Raw genomic sequence first — 14,494 nt, 5'->3', positions numbered from 1 at the left:
CCCCGCCCCCGTGCGTCATCGCCGCGCGACGCCGCGTGACGTCAGCGCGCGCCGCGCCACATAGGTCCCGAGGAGAGGAGGGGGGAGGTGATGGCGGCGGCGCCACAAAAGTCCCGCGGCGGCGGGGGGAGGCCCGGCAGGGCCCTGGGGGTCGGAGCCTCTCCCTGCTCCGCCCCGGGGCTTCGTCCTCCGGAATCGGAGGGCAGCCGGCACTGCAGGCCGGGTCTGGGGCTCGGGGCTCGGGACTCGACAGCCTGGGCCGCCCCGTGCGGCCTGTTGTGAGGGGCCTGCGCCTGGGCCTGGGCCTGTCATCAGGTGCTGGGCCGCCCTGTGTTGAGGCGTGAGGGCTGCCGGTGAGGCTGGAGCCAGCGGTACCGGCCCTGACCCTGCTAGCAGCTCCACTTAGGCAGCCTCGGAGGCTGGAAGGCTCCCAGGGCGAGCTGGCGCCCCTCCGCTGCACTTCCTTAGGAAATAGGCTAAAAATAGGAGCCGGATCCGTGGCTGCGCCTGTCCCCTCACCACGGCTTTGTTCTGAGGCTGCTCCCACGCACGCCCTGTCCCCCAGCGCTCCCCTCGCTCTGTCCTGCCCTGGGGACAGGGCTCAGCCGGCAGCACCAAGGCCCAGGTAGGGCTCATTCCCCTCATGCAGAGGAGATGGGGGGCAACACCACCACTGTACCTGCCCATCAAAGTTGTCTCCTTCTGCCCCCCTGCCCTGGGGTGGGTGAGGATGTATTTGTGTTCATTCAGCCCCTGGAAATTTCTGGTGTCCCAGGTTACCTCTGTTGGCTGGTTATCATGAGAGACACGGCTGGAACGTGAGCCGTGCAGAGCCCCTGACAAAAGCCCTTCTACTCCAGCCTTACCGATGTAAACCTACTCAGGAGGGCCAGCCTCAGCCACTGCAGAGACTTACGGAGATTTACCAGGAGGGGGAGACCCTTTCAGGGACTGGTTTCTTCTGGTCTTTGTTCCCACTCAGTTTGAAACGTTGCTGGCCCCGGTGTCACGTCCAGCCTCTGCCACAGCTCACCTCAGGGCTAGGACCTGCACGCAGCAGAGGCCCCACGACCCCCTCTCGCTGCCTCCCCAGGGATGGGCAGCCCAGCCTCTGCTCTGCTGAGCACAGGGGGTTGCTCAGAGGCAACAGGGCGCAGACGTTTCAGCAGCATGGCTCATTGCAAGCACTTCAGAGCCGTTAAATCCAGGCCCTGAGGAATCAGACTTCTGTCTCTTATGTCTGGCTTTACAGCTATGTCCCTCCTTGTCTCTACTTGCTGCTTATCGTTCTCCTGTGCCCCCCAGTCCTGCAATTAACCAAACCCATGTGCTTGGCTCCAGTCTGGCCTGTAAATCAGTGCTATGGGCTCTGCTCCCCTCCCTGCAGGATGTGTCCCAGCCTGCCAGCCCCACCGCAGCTCTCCCGTCGCAGGAGACACCCCATGCAGGCACCCTGAGTTTGCAGGAGAGGTGGGACAGGCAGCTGGAGAAGAGGGTCGGGACCCACAGATCATCTCCACAGGCATGCCGTGGGACAGGGCAGTGCTGCCGGGGGACTTTGCTCCCATCAAAGGCACCGCGGCTGCAGCACAAACACACACACACACACAGAGGGAGGAGTGATGATATCATCACCTGGCTTTGCATGAGCTATTTAGGGGGTTTAATTATTATTATTATTATTTTTCTTTCCCGTTCCTCTGCCTCGGAACAATGCCCGACCCTGCAGGGCCGCAGTTCACACCATTGTGTGGGGCTGCCCTGCCTCAGGAAGGGGGAGATCTTTATCACCCCAGGCTGACCCGGGTGAGGCGAGTGAGCTCATGTTGTGCGAGAAAAGCAAGCGAGCACCTTGCCGGCAGCCTGGGATGGTGCTGCCAGCCTGGGGGTGCTCTCCATGCACCTACCCCCCCAAACCCCTGCATTTGGGGGAGGCCCTGGGTGCTGGTTTAGATCCACCAGCCCCCCCAAACCAGCCTTGGGCCACCCACCACCAGAAACACACCTGGGCTGGGGTGCAGCCCCCTAAAACTGTGCTGGGGCCACCTTCTTCTGCATGTCCCCACTCTCGCCTGGGCACAGTGATGGCGGTGGCATAGGTGCCTCTCCTGTATTTACCCAGGAACGGGTCTAACCTGCCCACAGCTGTTTACTTTCCTCCCCGACCCTGCCCAGCCCTAAAACGGTCAGTGGCTGGGGTGGGGATGGAGGGAAAGGGGGGAGCTGCACCCAGACACAGGCTGGCACTGCTGAGTGTGTCCTGGCACCACAGGGAAGGTCAGAAGGAGCCCTGTCCCCCAGGGTATGCCCTGGGTGGCATGGCCCGGCTCTGGCTCCCCAGGCGCAGTGGATGACAGGGCTCATCCTGGACACAGAGGCTTTTTGGGGTGATGCTCAGTTTTCCCCCCACTCCATGAGTGCAGGCGTCATCTTCCCCAGGCCCTGTGCTGGCATGGAAAGAGCCTGGAGCTGTCAGCCGCTCCCCGCGGCGCCGCGCTCGGCCCCTTTATTTGTGGAGAAAGCCAGCCAGCAAGCTCCCTGGGGTGATGGCACAGCGGTGGCACCGCACGTGCCGAGCCCCAACCCGCCCCAGTGACCGTGGCCTCGCACCTGCCGCAGCTCCCAGCAAGAGTAAGGGGGGGGCAATGCGTCCCACCACACCGCCCATTTTGGAGGTGGCCCTGCAGCCACCGAGGGTGACAGGGACCTGCCCAGGAGCTGGGCCTGGCATCCCATCACCACGGCCGGTGGGGACCGAGCTGGTGCCGCTGCAAGCCACCCGCCAGGGCAGGAGGTCCCCAGGGCTGCCAGCAGCATGGGGAGCTGGTCCTTGCCCACAGCCACCCCACGTCCATTATCCTGCCCTCTCTAAGTAGCTGCCGCTTGCCGGGGCACGCGGTTCCTTTCACCATGGGGTTTGGCCGTCCGTCCCTTCTTGCCCACGTCCACGCCGGCCAGTGCGTGCTTGGCCTGGGCCAGCTTGCTCTTGCGGTGGTGGGGGCGGCTGCCACACCAGAGGCGGGCGCAGTACTCCTCCACTCGCCGCAGGTTTTGGGAGCTGATGAGGTGCATGATATCCTTGAACCAAGTTTTGGGAGCCTGAGGCACCATCCGGGGCTCGAGGCAAGGCAGGCGTGGGGACTCATCCCCCCGCTCCCAGGGCAAGGTGTGTGCCAGCTGCTCACTGGCAATCACCTCCAAGGCCGTCTTGGCCACCGTCTGGGTGAAGCCGTGCTCCAATGTTTTGCAGTAGTAGACGCCAGCATCGTGGCGGTGAAGCTTGCGGAAGAGCAGCCCTTGCTCCGTCTGCAGGATCCGCTCATCTGTCTTCACCTGTCAGCCACCGGGAGGTTGGGGGGGGTCTGGGTCTGGCCCCACATCCCTCCTGTGTCCTCACAAGGGGAGCAAGGAAGGTGCAGGGAGAGCCTCACCTCGTCCCGCTGCTCATCGGGGGGTCTCTGGACGAACCACTGCACACTGGCCTGCGGGGACCGGGGCACACACTCCAGGAAGGTGCTGTTGTCCTCTGCCCCATAAAGCACCTTCTCCTCAACGGTCTCAAAATCATCCACTGGGGCAAAGACAGACAGGCTCACAGGGAAGGCAGAGCCAGGCTTCCACATGCCTGGGTGTCAGCCTCCCTGGGCCACCATGTAGCTTCAGTCCCCTTCTCTCCCTCTCCCTGGAGACAGACCCCAGCCCCAGCAGCACCCACCTTCTCTTGGGGCACCCCTCGGTCTACAGGACAAGGAGATGAGGGTACCCCAGCCCACCTGGGATGGCCGCAAGCCCCTCTGCCCGCCAAGGGCTGTGGATGCCGGGAAGTCTTGGGGCACTTGGATGAGTCCCTCAGCCCTGTGGGCCCCCCCCAGTCCCTCACCAGTCAGGTTCTGGTCCAGACACTGGTGCACAGGGTTGCTGTGGCGGACGTTCTGGCGGCGATAGCGGCGCTTGCCAGAGGGCTGGTAGCGGGTGCAGGCGGTGCCGTCCCAGGCACAGTAGGGATCCCTGGCCAGGCAGCATTCAGCACAAGCCGTGCCGTAGGTCTCGCACTGGTGCAGCCGTACCTGGGCCACCCCCAGGCTGGAACCCACGTAGAGCATTTGCTGGGGAAACGGCACAGAGATGGTGACGCTGGCAGCCCCTGCGGGCATGGCGCCCAGGGACCCCCCCCCGGGGCAAGCAGCATGCAGGCTTTGAGAGGCTGGTGACAACAGCTGAGTCCCTCCTGGTCACCTGCCCTGTCCCCAGCCCCGTGGCCAAGCTGTGTCCGTACTCACCCGCTTGACAGAGATCTCCATCTGGGTGATGGGTACAGGTGCCTGCAGAGGAGGAGAGCAGACACGAGGGTGGTGAAAACCTCACCGTGGAGACCCTGGCTCATTCAGAGCCGCCAGGGCTTTGGGGGGGCGTTGGGGGGGACACCCCCAGCCACCCACTGCCCTCACAGCCCTGAGACTTCCCAGTGCCCAACAACACTGTGACAGCCCTGAGCCTCCATCCCTACGTGTGTCCCCAACCTAAGCCCACCCCACTGCCCCCCTCCCTTGCAAGCAGGACAGCAAAGAGCACCTTAAAAACCTGCAGCTCCTCCAGGACGACTTCCTCGGTCGTGGCCAAGCTTGTCTTCTGCAGGACCACCACCTTCAGCACTGAGCCTGCGTCTGTGGGGAGGAGGAGGAGGAGGATGGAGGTGTGAGCACCCTGCCATTGCACACCCTATCGGCGTGCCCACTGGTAGCGCCAGCGCCAGGGTTCCTTCCTGCACACCGCTCCTGCCGCTCACCCGTCCCGAGGAAGAGGACGTCATGCTGCCCATCCTCGGCCTCCACCCGGTCCACCACGAGCTGGCGCAGGCGGTGGGGCAGGTTGGTCTTCACTAGGAGGGGCCGGCGGTGCCGGGGGTACACGGGCTTGTACATGAGGGGGTGAGCGCGGGCAAAGTGCAGCACCTCGTCAGGGAAGTCCTTGGTGGTGCCATACTGCTGCCGGGGCTGGTTGGTGGTCTTACTGGGACACTGTGGGGACAAGAAGGGACCAGCTCAGGCTGACCACCCTGGCACCCATCCCTCCTTCCCCCTCCATCACCCGCAGAACTTGTTTGGGTCCCTCCCCGCCTTCCCATTTGGGATGCATCTTCTCCACCCCTTTGCCAGACCTTGGTCCCCAGCTGTCCCGGGGTGGATCCCGTAGGAAGCCCATCCCGGCAGGTGAGAAGATGGGGGATTGCCCCCCTGCCTCCTCGAAGAGCAATTGGAGGAGCACTGGGGACCCAGAGCTCCAGGGAGTTGCTCACCACGCCTGGCCGTGGGTAGGGCACCCTGCCCTCGTAGGCACCCCACTGGTGGTGGGGGGTCTCCCGGTGGGCGAAGGGCCCATTGAAGACCTCCCGGATGTCGGCCATGCGGTACACACAGACAGCGGAGCCCTGGAAGACATGGCTGAAAGGGGACGGTGAATGGCGTGAGCAGGGCCATGCTCAGTGCCAGCGGCATTGGTGGGGGGCATGGGAGAACCAACATCTCTGTATGGACCGGGGCAGAGCTGGCAGAGGTTGAGGACCAGCCAGCAGCCATGTGGGGATGGTGGCTGGGCAGGTCATGGGTGGCTGCAGCTGGATATCTGCAGAGGCTGGAGCTGGACCACCCACCTGATGGTGCTGAAGAGAGCGTAGATCTCCGGGCTCTTCCCATCCTTTGTCCTCAGCAAGAAGACATCCTCTGGGGATGAAACCATGGGGTTTCTCCTGGAAGCCCAGGGGCTTCCTGAAGCCACCGACTAAGGGACCAGACCTGGTGAGGTCCCCAGCTCCATGCATCCCTTACCCAGCTCATCAAAATGGGTGTCGATGCCACCGGGGCCAGGGACAGAGCACACCAACCGGGCTTTGTTGAAGGTACTCCACTTGTTCACCAGCACCCTCTGGCCACCAGCATCGTTCTGCAAGGACAGAGAGCATCAGAGCCACTGCTGTGACTTGGTGCATCCCTGTCCCCTGCAGTCCCCACCAGCAACTTACCACACAGACCCGCGCCACCCGGCTGACAATGGTGTGCTCCTTGCTGTCTGCCTCCATCACCTTCTCCGTGAAGAAGAAATAGGCTTTGTCATTGTCCCGGTCATCGTTGTCCGGGATCAAGTGGGCTGCCACAAATTTGGGATCTACGAGCAAAAGTTGGCCATGTCAGGTGTGGCAAGAGGGCACAGCCACTGCCTCCGGACCCCCACACCACACTGGGGCTGGATGCCAGCCAGGACAACCCCCAGACTCTGCTGCCCCGGTACCTTTCCCTGCTCGTACCTGACATGAGGGATGCCTCACCATGGCCAGCAGATGCCCCAGCCACCGCAAGGCTCATGGTCCCCAGCATTAGCCCATCCGGGGGGGATGGAGGGGCAGAGGTGAGCTGTTACCGTTGAGTAAGCGCTGGTCCACTTCGGTGCGCAAAGCAGAGCGGGTCCCCATGCTGCGGAAGATGCCGGGATCACGGCCCAAGAAATCTGCGGTGAGGCCGGTGTACAGCTCCCCGCCTGGCAAAAACACCCCACCGCGGGGCTGAGACCCAGCCCCAGCTGGCACGGGGACCGTCCCCGGTCCCGGCACACCAAAGGCTCTCAGTTCCCAAGGAAAACAACCCACCGATGACAGTGCTGGCGAAGGCGCGGCTGGGCTCGTGCGGGCACCTGCCCCGGCCGGTCTCCACGCTGGTGGGATCCAGGCTGAAGGTGTGCTGGGCGAGGGGGAGCAGGCAGGGAGCAGGCAGGTGAGCCTCCAGCCATGCCCTGGCAGGGGGGCTGTGCCTGGGCATACAGGGGCTGGCGCTGGTCCCTGCCCAGCTCGCAGACGCCTCGCCACACGCATCCGCAGCCCCAGCGCTCCCAAAGGGACCGTCTGGAAGCGGGATCCATGCTTTTTGAGACAAGTCTAATCCTATGAGAATATGCAGCGACTGAAGGGACCCGCCGGCCCCACCACTTGTCCATCAGCCTGACCGGAGGCATTGGGGTATGGGCAGGGCTCCTGCTGCCTGCACGGCGCCAGGCTGCGAGGAGGCAACAGGGGGCCCTGCCTTTCCACCCCGGCCAACCTGATTTATGAGCAGCAAGCAGGGAGAGGAGGAAACGCCACCCACGCTGCAGCCCCTGGCAGGACACCAGCCCCAGGGGACACGTCTGGAAAGGCGATGCCAGGCCAGAAGGGTGGGGGAGCTGGGGAGGCAATAGCGAAAGGGCAAAGGGGCAACAGGGAGCTGATTCCTGACCCCCCCGCCAAGTATTCAGCGTGGGGCAAACACCACAGCCAGCATCCCCACACAGTCCTGAAGCCCCCCAGGAGGGAGGCAGATGATGGGGATCTACCTCCCAGCGGTATCCCACCGGGGATGCTCGGGATGGGCACCCCACCGTGCTGCTGCCCTACCTCGCCGCGGTGCCCCACGTAGACGAAGGCGCAGACAGGGTGGAAGGCACCCGTCCCGCAGGCCAGCAAATGTGTTCGGTTGTAGGGGTGCAGCACACGGATGTAGTTGGCGCAGTCAGTCTGAGGGGACAGCAGGGGAGGGGAAGGGTCATGGGGGGCTCGGTGCTTTGCCCACCCACAGCTCCCTGCCTCTGCCTGGGGCTCTGCAACGATGGGTGAGCCCCAGCCCTGGCTCCCTGGGCTGCACCCAGGCTCTCTGCCTTTAGCCCAGTGCCAGGGGTGTGAGACGGCAGTTTACACCCACTGACAGGGCTTGCACAGAATTCATCTGGGTGGACCTCAGCCCTTTGCAAAAGAATGGGGCTTTTTACTGGTCCTCCTGCCACTGAGAGCATCCCCAGGAGAACCACACGTGATCCAGCCAGCACCTGGGCACCTCCTGCCCATGGGCACCCATGTGCTCACCCCATCACACAGCCCACGCTGGCTGGGGAAGCAAGGTCACCTGCCCAGCAAGCTCCCAGTTGCAGCTCCTACACCCAGCCCCAAACCCCTGGGGACCCTCGTCTTCCTGGCGCCCAGGACGTGACCAGATGCAGGGACGTCCTTCCCTGTCGTGTTCCTGCTTGCACAGACGATGAAACAAAAGGAGGAAACGCGGGAGACGGAGACGGATACCCACGGGCATCCTCGGCTGTATCCAGGACAGCCCCCATCGCTACTGTCTGGGATTGTCCCCTTCTACTGGGGACCAGTAGCAGTGACGCCCTTGGGGACGCAGACCTGCCGCCTCTGACCTTGCGCTGTGTCTCCTGGCAGTTCCCACTGGAAAAGGGCTCCCATCCTTCTCCCACTCAGGCATCACCACCGTTAGCTCGGCAGCTCCCCCCAGCCAGCTCCAGCCCTGCCTGCCCCCCACCCCCCCCCCCCCCGCCACGGCGGGACACGAGGCCCCTCATCTGCTGGGAACACCGCCACCGAGCTGCCCCAGGGGTTCCCAGCCTCCCCGCTGTTTATTTTCCCTTTGCAAAGAGCCTCTAAAATAGCAAGTTAAAAAAAAAATATATGTTCAAGAAAAATAAAAAATTGAGCCTGCCCCGGCTTGCATCTGTCGGTGAGAGCTTGTAAAATAAACACACAGAGCAGGATGGGGACTCCTGGGAGCAATTCGTCTGGGCCAGGGGAGCCTCGGGGACTTTCTCCCTGCCACAGTCCTGTTTCATATTGGGGCAGGGGGGATGCAAAGAGGGGTGAGGTTTGGGGAGTGAGGTCGCTGAACCTGAGCAAGTTACAGATTTCCCACCCTCAGGGATGGCCAGGGTGGGCCAGACCATGTCGCTGGGGTCTGGAGCACAGCACAGGGCTTTTGGTTCCTCTGAGCTCAGGTCTTGGAGCCTGGCTGTCCCTGCCCACTCGGTGCAGCCACCTTTGGGGCACACTGCCCACTGCCCTGCGGCCGTGGGGCTGAGCAGAGCCCCCAGAGACAGGATTTCCAGAGCCCGGAGCAAGTGTCTCACATAGCCAGACTTGGTCACCCACTCCCTGCCTCAGTTTCCCTCATGCACCAGGATGGTCCCTTGCTCTGCCCCAGCATTAACTGGCCTGCGAGCCCCATGAGGCCATCCCCGGGGGGGTGACACAGCACAGTCCCAGCGCGGGGAGAGCTGGCTGGCACAGGGGCACAAGGGGACCCCCCCAGCTCAGGGCAGAGCATGCATGGGTGAGACTCACCCCTGGGTCCTTCCCCTTCCGAAAACACTCCTCCGTCTGCCCAGGGAGGGGCGGCCAGTAGATCTGAAAACATAAAGAACCTGTTGGAGCAGGGAGGGGGACAGCAGGGATCCAGCTTTGCAAATACACATCCCCAGGCTGCCGATGGCATGGGGATGGAGAGAGGGACAGAGAGAGGGACTGACAGAGCCCACCCAGCCCAGGCCTCCCACCCTGCAACCCAGGGAAGGACCCTTCCTCCTGAGGAGATGCACCCCGGCGGTCACAGCCCACAGCCAGGCTGGGCTTGAGCGGTCACGCTGGGATGGCTGGAGCCGGACTGGAAGGGGGTGGACTTGTGGGTGGCCTGGGGAAAGGGTGCTGGGGGACAGCAGGGAGCGATGGAGCCCGAGTCCCCCCCAGCCCTTGGCAGCTCTCGGACTAAGGGCAGCTTGGGTACACAAGCCCTTGACCCCATCGCGGTGACCCAGCAAGCCAAGGGGCACTTAATTTCCTTCTCTGCTTTCTTCTGCTAGAAATGGCCCAGAACCATGTTTAACAACCAAGAATTTGAAGAAGAGAGGATGAAGGAGGAGGGGAATCACCGCTCAGCTTCATCGCTCTAGTCCGTCACCTCTCCCACCAAGAGGCTTGGAGAGGTCTGGGGGCTTTGCCAGCCGAGCCCTGGCACAGCTCGTTGCAACGATGGATACTTTTAGCTCCTTGTCTCTACAGGCATTCAGCAGTATATTTGGTCCATGAAGGGGATGCCCAGATGGGGATGGGGAGCACTTGCTCTCCCGATGGCAGCTTTTTAGAAGAGTGGGGTGTGAGACCCTACTAGGCACCCAGGAATCACTGGTGGACTGCACCACTGGTCTCCTAGGCTGCCAATCATGACTAATTGCCAGCTAATTGCCCTCCAGCCAGCACGGCCAGCCCACCTTTGCCAGGCAGTACAAGTTTTTGGATGCATTTCAGGGTGCTTGAGATGGGGACATCCCCATGGCAGGTCTTATTTCAGGGTGACTTCACCTGGCTCGGTTGGGCACCGTCCGCCCAGAGGGGCAAGGAGTGCACAGGGGCCAGGGTGGGGACGGAGACCCCCGGGTGCTCAGCAGGACCCAGCTCACCTCCTTGGTGTCTGCGCCAGCCCCGTCCAGGAGCAGGGAGTAGAGCACATCCTTCCCCCCGATGAAGAGCCGGTCGCGGTACTCATCCAGGTACAGGGAGCGGAAGCCCAGGAAGCCTTGGTGGCCGAAGAAAAGGACGGAGCGGTTGGTGCCCAAAAGCTCTGCCAGGGAGGGAGGGAAGCATCAGAAGGAGCCATCCTGGCCCCAAAGACCTGTAATCACTGCTCACTTCAAAGGTGCCCTCCCAGCCACCGGCACAAGTGCTCACCTCAAGCCTGGGGGATGTCCTGCTCCCCGGTGGCCCCCAGCCACATCCCTCCATTTGCTGCGCACACTGGGGTCTCCAGCCCACCCAGCTCACAACCCACCCTACTGGGACAGCACAGCCCTGGGGCCTCAAGCTGTCACCCAACACGAGGACAGGAGGGAAAAGCGATGGATAACGTCCCACAGCTAAGTGCCCTCTCACACCCCCAGGAGCCCCCCCACCTGGGGCCCCAGTTGTCAGAGGGTGCTGCGGCAAAGGGGCATCGCGGCAATGAAAAATGGAGAGGGGCAACACAACCGCAGGTGCCGTGCGGGCTCGCAGCCCCCTGAACACCCTTCACACCTGCTTGGGAAATGTGAAAGGATGCTCAGACCCCCCACCCTGGTGGCGGCACCAAGGGGTCCTGGCTTTTTCAAGGGGGTGACTGGAGGACTGCGATGGGCACAGAGGTGGGAGGATCCCTCCAAACTGCTGCTTCTGAGTATTGCAGAGCCGTCCTGGGGCCAGCAGAAGAGCTGCTCCGAGCTGCTGCGGGCAGCAGCATCTATCTCCATCCCTTCCCAGAGGTGCGGGCATCCCAGCCTTACCCTGCCCGGGGTGCTGCTCTCCCTCCCAGCCAAACACAAAGCTGCAGAGCCAGCAGGGTCCCATGCAAGTTTGCCCCCAGCAAGGTTCGGCTGAACCGCCCCGGACTCTTACCACAATGAGTCGGGGTGCACGAGAGCCTGGCAAAGGCTGTGCTGTGCCATCAGCCCCAGGCTGGGCTTGTGCCGAGCCCAGGAGGGTGGTGAGGGTGGGCAGAAAGCGGGTCCTGCCCCCACCCCGGGTGCCAGCTGGGGACACAATAGCCGGCACCCAGCCAGTGCCATGCGGAAACCGGCACACAAAGCCCGCTGCGACCGCCACCAGACCTCGCTGTTGGGGAGGCTTCCTCCCTGCCACGGCATGGGGACCACACTTGGGGAGAGGCACTGGCATGGGGACACTGTGTCCCTGGGGTGGCCATCACATCCCAAAGCAACAGGGTCTGACAGTCCAGGCTCCCAAAGCAAGTCCAAGCCTGAATCCCATGGGATGCCGAGGCGACCCTCGTGGTGACGGCGCCATGGGGGCAGTGGCGTGACTAGTTCCTGGTGGGAAATAACTTTCGGGGTCAGTAAGCCAAAAACCCTGGCACAGTGGCGCCCACCCAGCTGCCGCAGAGGGAGAGGGCAAGAGGGAATTAGCTCAGCTTCACTGGGCTCTGAAACCCTGTCCCAGCAACCGCCCCGACCCCAGGCCAGGCCACTGTGACCGCCGGGTGGAGGAGGAGGAGGACAAAGCACCATTGATGATCAGCACAGCCATGTCCCCAGACACCCTCCACCAAGGAAGGCTGCCAGCCGCCGCTGCTGACCCCAGGGAAACCCCCAGCCAGAGCATCCCCCACACATGTCCCCATGAGAGGGGAGGTGGCACTGGGACAGGCTCAGCTGCCAGCAGCCCAAGACACTGGGGTACCAAGCCCTGCTCTTGGTGGGGGGACAATTGTTACCTCCAAGGAGGGGGTGGCCAGCGGCGCAATGCCCCCATCCTAGTGGGAAATGCCTCTTCTGGGATGTCCCTGCAAGGGAGATGAGCTCCATCCCCGGGGGAGGGGGACACAGCCACCTCCACCCCATCACACATGTCTCCCATCCCCACCAAGTCACTCAAGGGCAGTCCCAGTGCCCTAACTGGCGATGTTGGCGGCATGGAGGGATACAGCCCCAGCAGCTCCACACTCACTGAGAAGAACCCTGTGCCTGCAGGCAGAGCTGGCACCAGGCACTAAGGGCCCCTCCAGCCCCATCTCCCCGGGGGTACCCTCCTCCCTGTGCCCTCCCAACATCTCAGGTCCTCCTGTATCGCCGGGCTCAGCCCAGGAAAACGCTGTCGTCTCCTTCTATTCTTGCCCAGCAATAATATTTTCCCAGCTCAGAATAACATTGGCAAAGTTGTCGGGCTCCTTTTATTGTTTCAGGCAAGGCTTCCCCTTCTCCCCCAGCCCTGGCAAATTCCTCCTGCGCCTCGGGTTACACCAGCTCCGGGCGCCTTCCCTTTCCCCCCCCACCCCCGGCTTCATCTCCCCAGGGAGCAGCACCCTGCCATGCCCTATCCATCCCTGGGACCCCTTTACCCCCAGGGAAGGGGTCCCATAGGAGCCACCCCCAAGTGGGGGGGTTCCTCAGGGGGGGCTGCAGAGAGCTTGGAGGGCACCGGGCTGTGCTGCAATGCTCCTGATGTACACAGCAGCCAACTGCTCTTCTCCCTCTTATACAAGCCACTGCTGGAAGTCGAAGCAAAAAGAAAAGAGTAGCTTGAAGTGAGAGGGAGAGCTGGGGACACGGCCACCCCTGCACTCACAGCACGACACCTTCCCCTATCACCCCCTCAAACATCGCCGCGCAGCCAGAGCCGCCAGCCACGCACAGCCCAGGCCAAAGAGTTAAGTGCAAGCAGCTTCAGTTCACCCCAGTTTTCATTTCAGAGGCTTCTAATGGTTTTAATTGAAATTTTCATTTTCTTTTTCTTCCCCCAGGGAGGAGGCGGTGGCAGAATTTGTTTCATGGGAAATTCAGTTTCTGTTTCCAATTTGGAATAGGAACAGAATAATCAGCTTAAAAAGAAAAAAAAGCTTCAAAAGGTTGCTCGCTCCCCACGGGAGGCCGAGGAGCCCACCCGGCCCCAGGGAGCCCCTCACACCTGGGAAACAGCACGGCACGGCCAGACCACGCTGGAGTGAATCAGAGGCCGAGCCAGACCCCGAGCCCTACAACCAAGCTCTGCTGGGACCCCTAAACCTCCTAGCCCTGCTGCCAAGCCCAACCTGAAGACATGGGATCCCACCACAGGGCAGAGCCAGGAGCCATCCCAGGCGCCTGCTGCCTCCCAGGGTAAGCGGGGCCACTGCGTGCCTCAGTTTCCCCCTTTCAACAGGGAGGCAGCCCCTGGGGCCACCCGCTCTGTCCCAGGACAGAGCCAGGGATGCAGCCAGCCTGCGGCCCAGGGCCAGGGGACCCCCAACCCGGGCAGCACAAGGGCAGATGGCAGCTTTTTTCCCCAGCACAGGGACGTGCTCCACAGCTCCCAGGGCTCTCCAAGAGCTGGGCTGCCCCACGCCTTTCCCCGCTTTGGTAAGATTGTATTATGCAATTTATTTTATTTTAATTTTTTTAGAGCAGGTTCATTGCTTTTAGGCAAGATGGAGAAGATTGGGGCGCTCCAGACTCCTCTGTCAAGTTTGGCTGGAAGCAGCCCCTGGATTAAGCTGGCAGAGCTGGGGGTGCAGCGAGCCAGAGCAGGATCACAGGGAGAGTTTTAATTAAAAGCAAGCACTCCCAGCGCAGCACCCCGAGGGTCCCCCTTGGCACCCCAGCACCCCTGGCACCCTGCTCGGTGGGCCACGGAGGATGCCCGGGCTGAGCGGCACCCAGGGGACCTGCCGGGCAGCTGGGGGTCCGCCTGGCTCCCACCCAGCCACGGGCAGGATGCTGAGCACCCACGGGGATGCCCACGCCGGGGGAGCACCCACGCATCGCAGCACCCACTCAACCCACATGCCAGAGCGTGCCGGTGCCCGAACAGCGCCGTGCCTCAGTTTCCCCCCGCTCCACGTGGGAGACGATCCCGCGTGGGAACCGGCGGGGCTGGCGCAGAGCCCGGCGGCGCATCCCCCCCGCTCCCCCGGCAGCCGCCCAGCACCCGGCTCTTCCCCCTCCTCCTCCTCGGAGGCCCCCCCACGTCCCGCGTGGAAAGAGGAGGGGGGAGTGGGTGCAGAGCAGCCACCCACCAAAACCCCAGCCACCAGCGCAAGGTGCCCCCCCCCCCCAAAAAAAAAAACCAACCAGAAACCCGCACTTTTGGCGCCCACGGCTGAGGGTCCCCAAGCCCCCACCCGTACTCTGGGGAGCTGAGGACACCCCTATGTGGGCAGGCACCCCC

At 62.9% G+C, this 14,494-nt stretch overlaps 1 protein-coding gene across 1 annotated transcript; it reads right to left on the bottom strand.

The window, feature by feature from the left end:
• Window positions 1-2,868: 2,868 nt before the first annotated feature.
• SEMA3G (sema domain, immunoglobulin domain (Ig), short basic domain, secreted, (semaphorin) 3G) lies at window positions 2,869-12,951 on the bottom strand. The gene is made up of 16 exons (XM_010573793.1): window positions 12,927-12,951; window positions 10,264-10,424; window positions 9,152-9,214; window positions 7,421-7,540; window positions 6,641-6,731; window positions 6,415-6,531; window positions 6,020-6,162; window positions 5,826-5,940; window positions 5,651-5,720; window positions 5,297-5,441; window positions 4,787-5,018; window positions 4,573-4,664; window positions 4,281-4,322; window positions 3,881-4,106; window positions 3,432-3,571; window positions 2,869-3,333 (listed from the first exon to the last, which is right to left on the bottom strand). Exons 1-16 carry the CDS (start codon window positions 12,949-12,951, stop codon window positions 2,869-2,871), a joined length of 2,247 nt encoding a protein of 748 aa, XP_010572095.1.
• Between the last annotated feature and the right edge of the window lie 1,543 nt (window positions 12,952-14,494).

The sequence above is a fragment of the Haliaeetus leucocephalus genome, unplaced genomic scaffold, assembly GCF_000737465.1.
Source record: "Haliaeetus leucocephalus isolate CR32 unplaced genomic scaffold, Haliaeetus_leucocephalus-4.0 Scaffold2, whole genome shotgun sequence".
NCBI classification, from domain to species: domain Eukaryota; kingdom Metazoa; phylum Chordata; class Aves; order Accipitriformes; family Accipitridae; genus Haliaeetus; species Haliaeetus leucocephalus.
This window is presented reverse-complemented; position numbering and strand designations above follow the sequence as displayed.

Excerpts from the sequence above, each read along its gene's own strand:
- SEMA3G (XM_010573793.1), bottom strand. The coding sequence starts at position 12,951 with ATGTTTGAGGGGGTGATAGGGGAAG. Across the intron at positions 6,532-6,640 it reads CTTCGCCAGCACTGTCATCG|GCGGGGAGCTGTACACCGGC; the intron begins GTGGGTTGTTTT and ends TGTTTTTGCCAG. Across the intron at positions 4,665-4,786 it reads CGTCCTCTTCCTCGGGACGG|ACGCAGGCTCAGTGCTGAAG; the intron begins GTGAGCGGCAGG and ends TCCTCCCCACAG.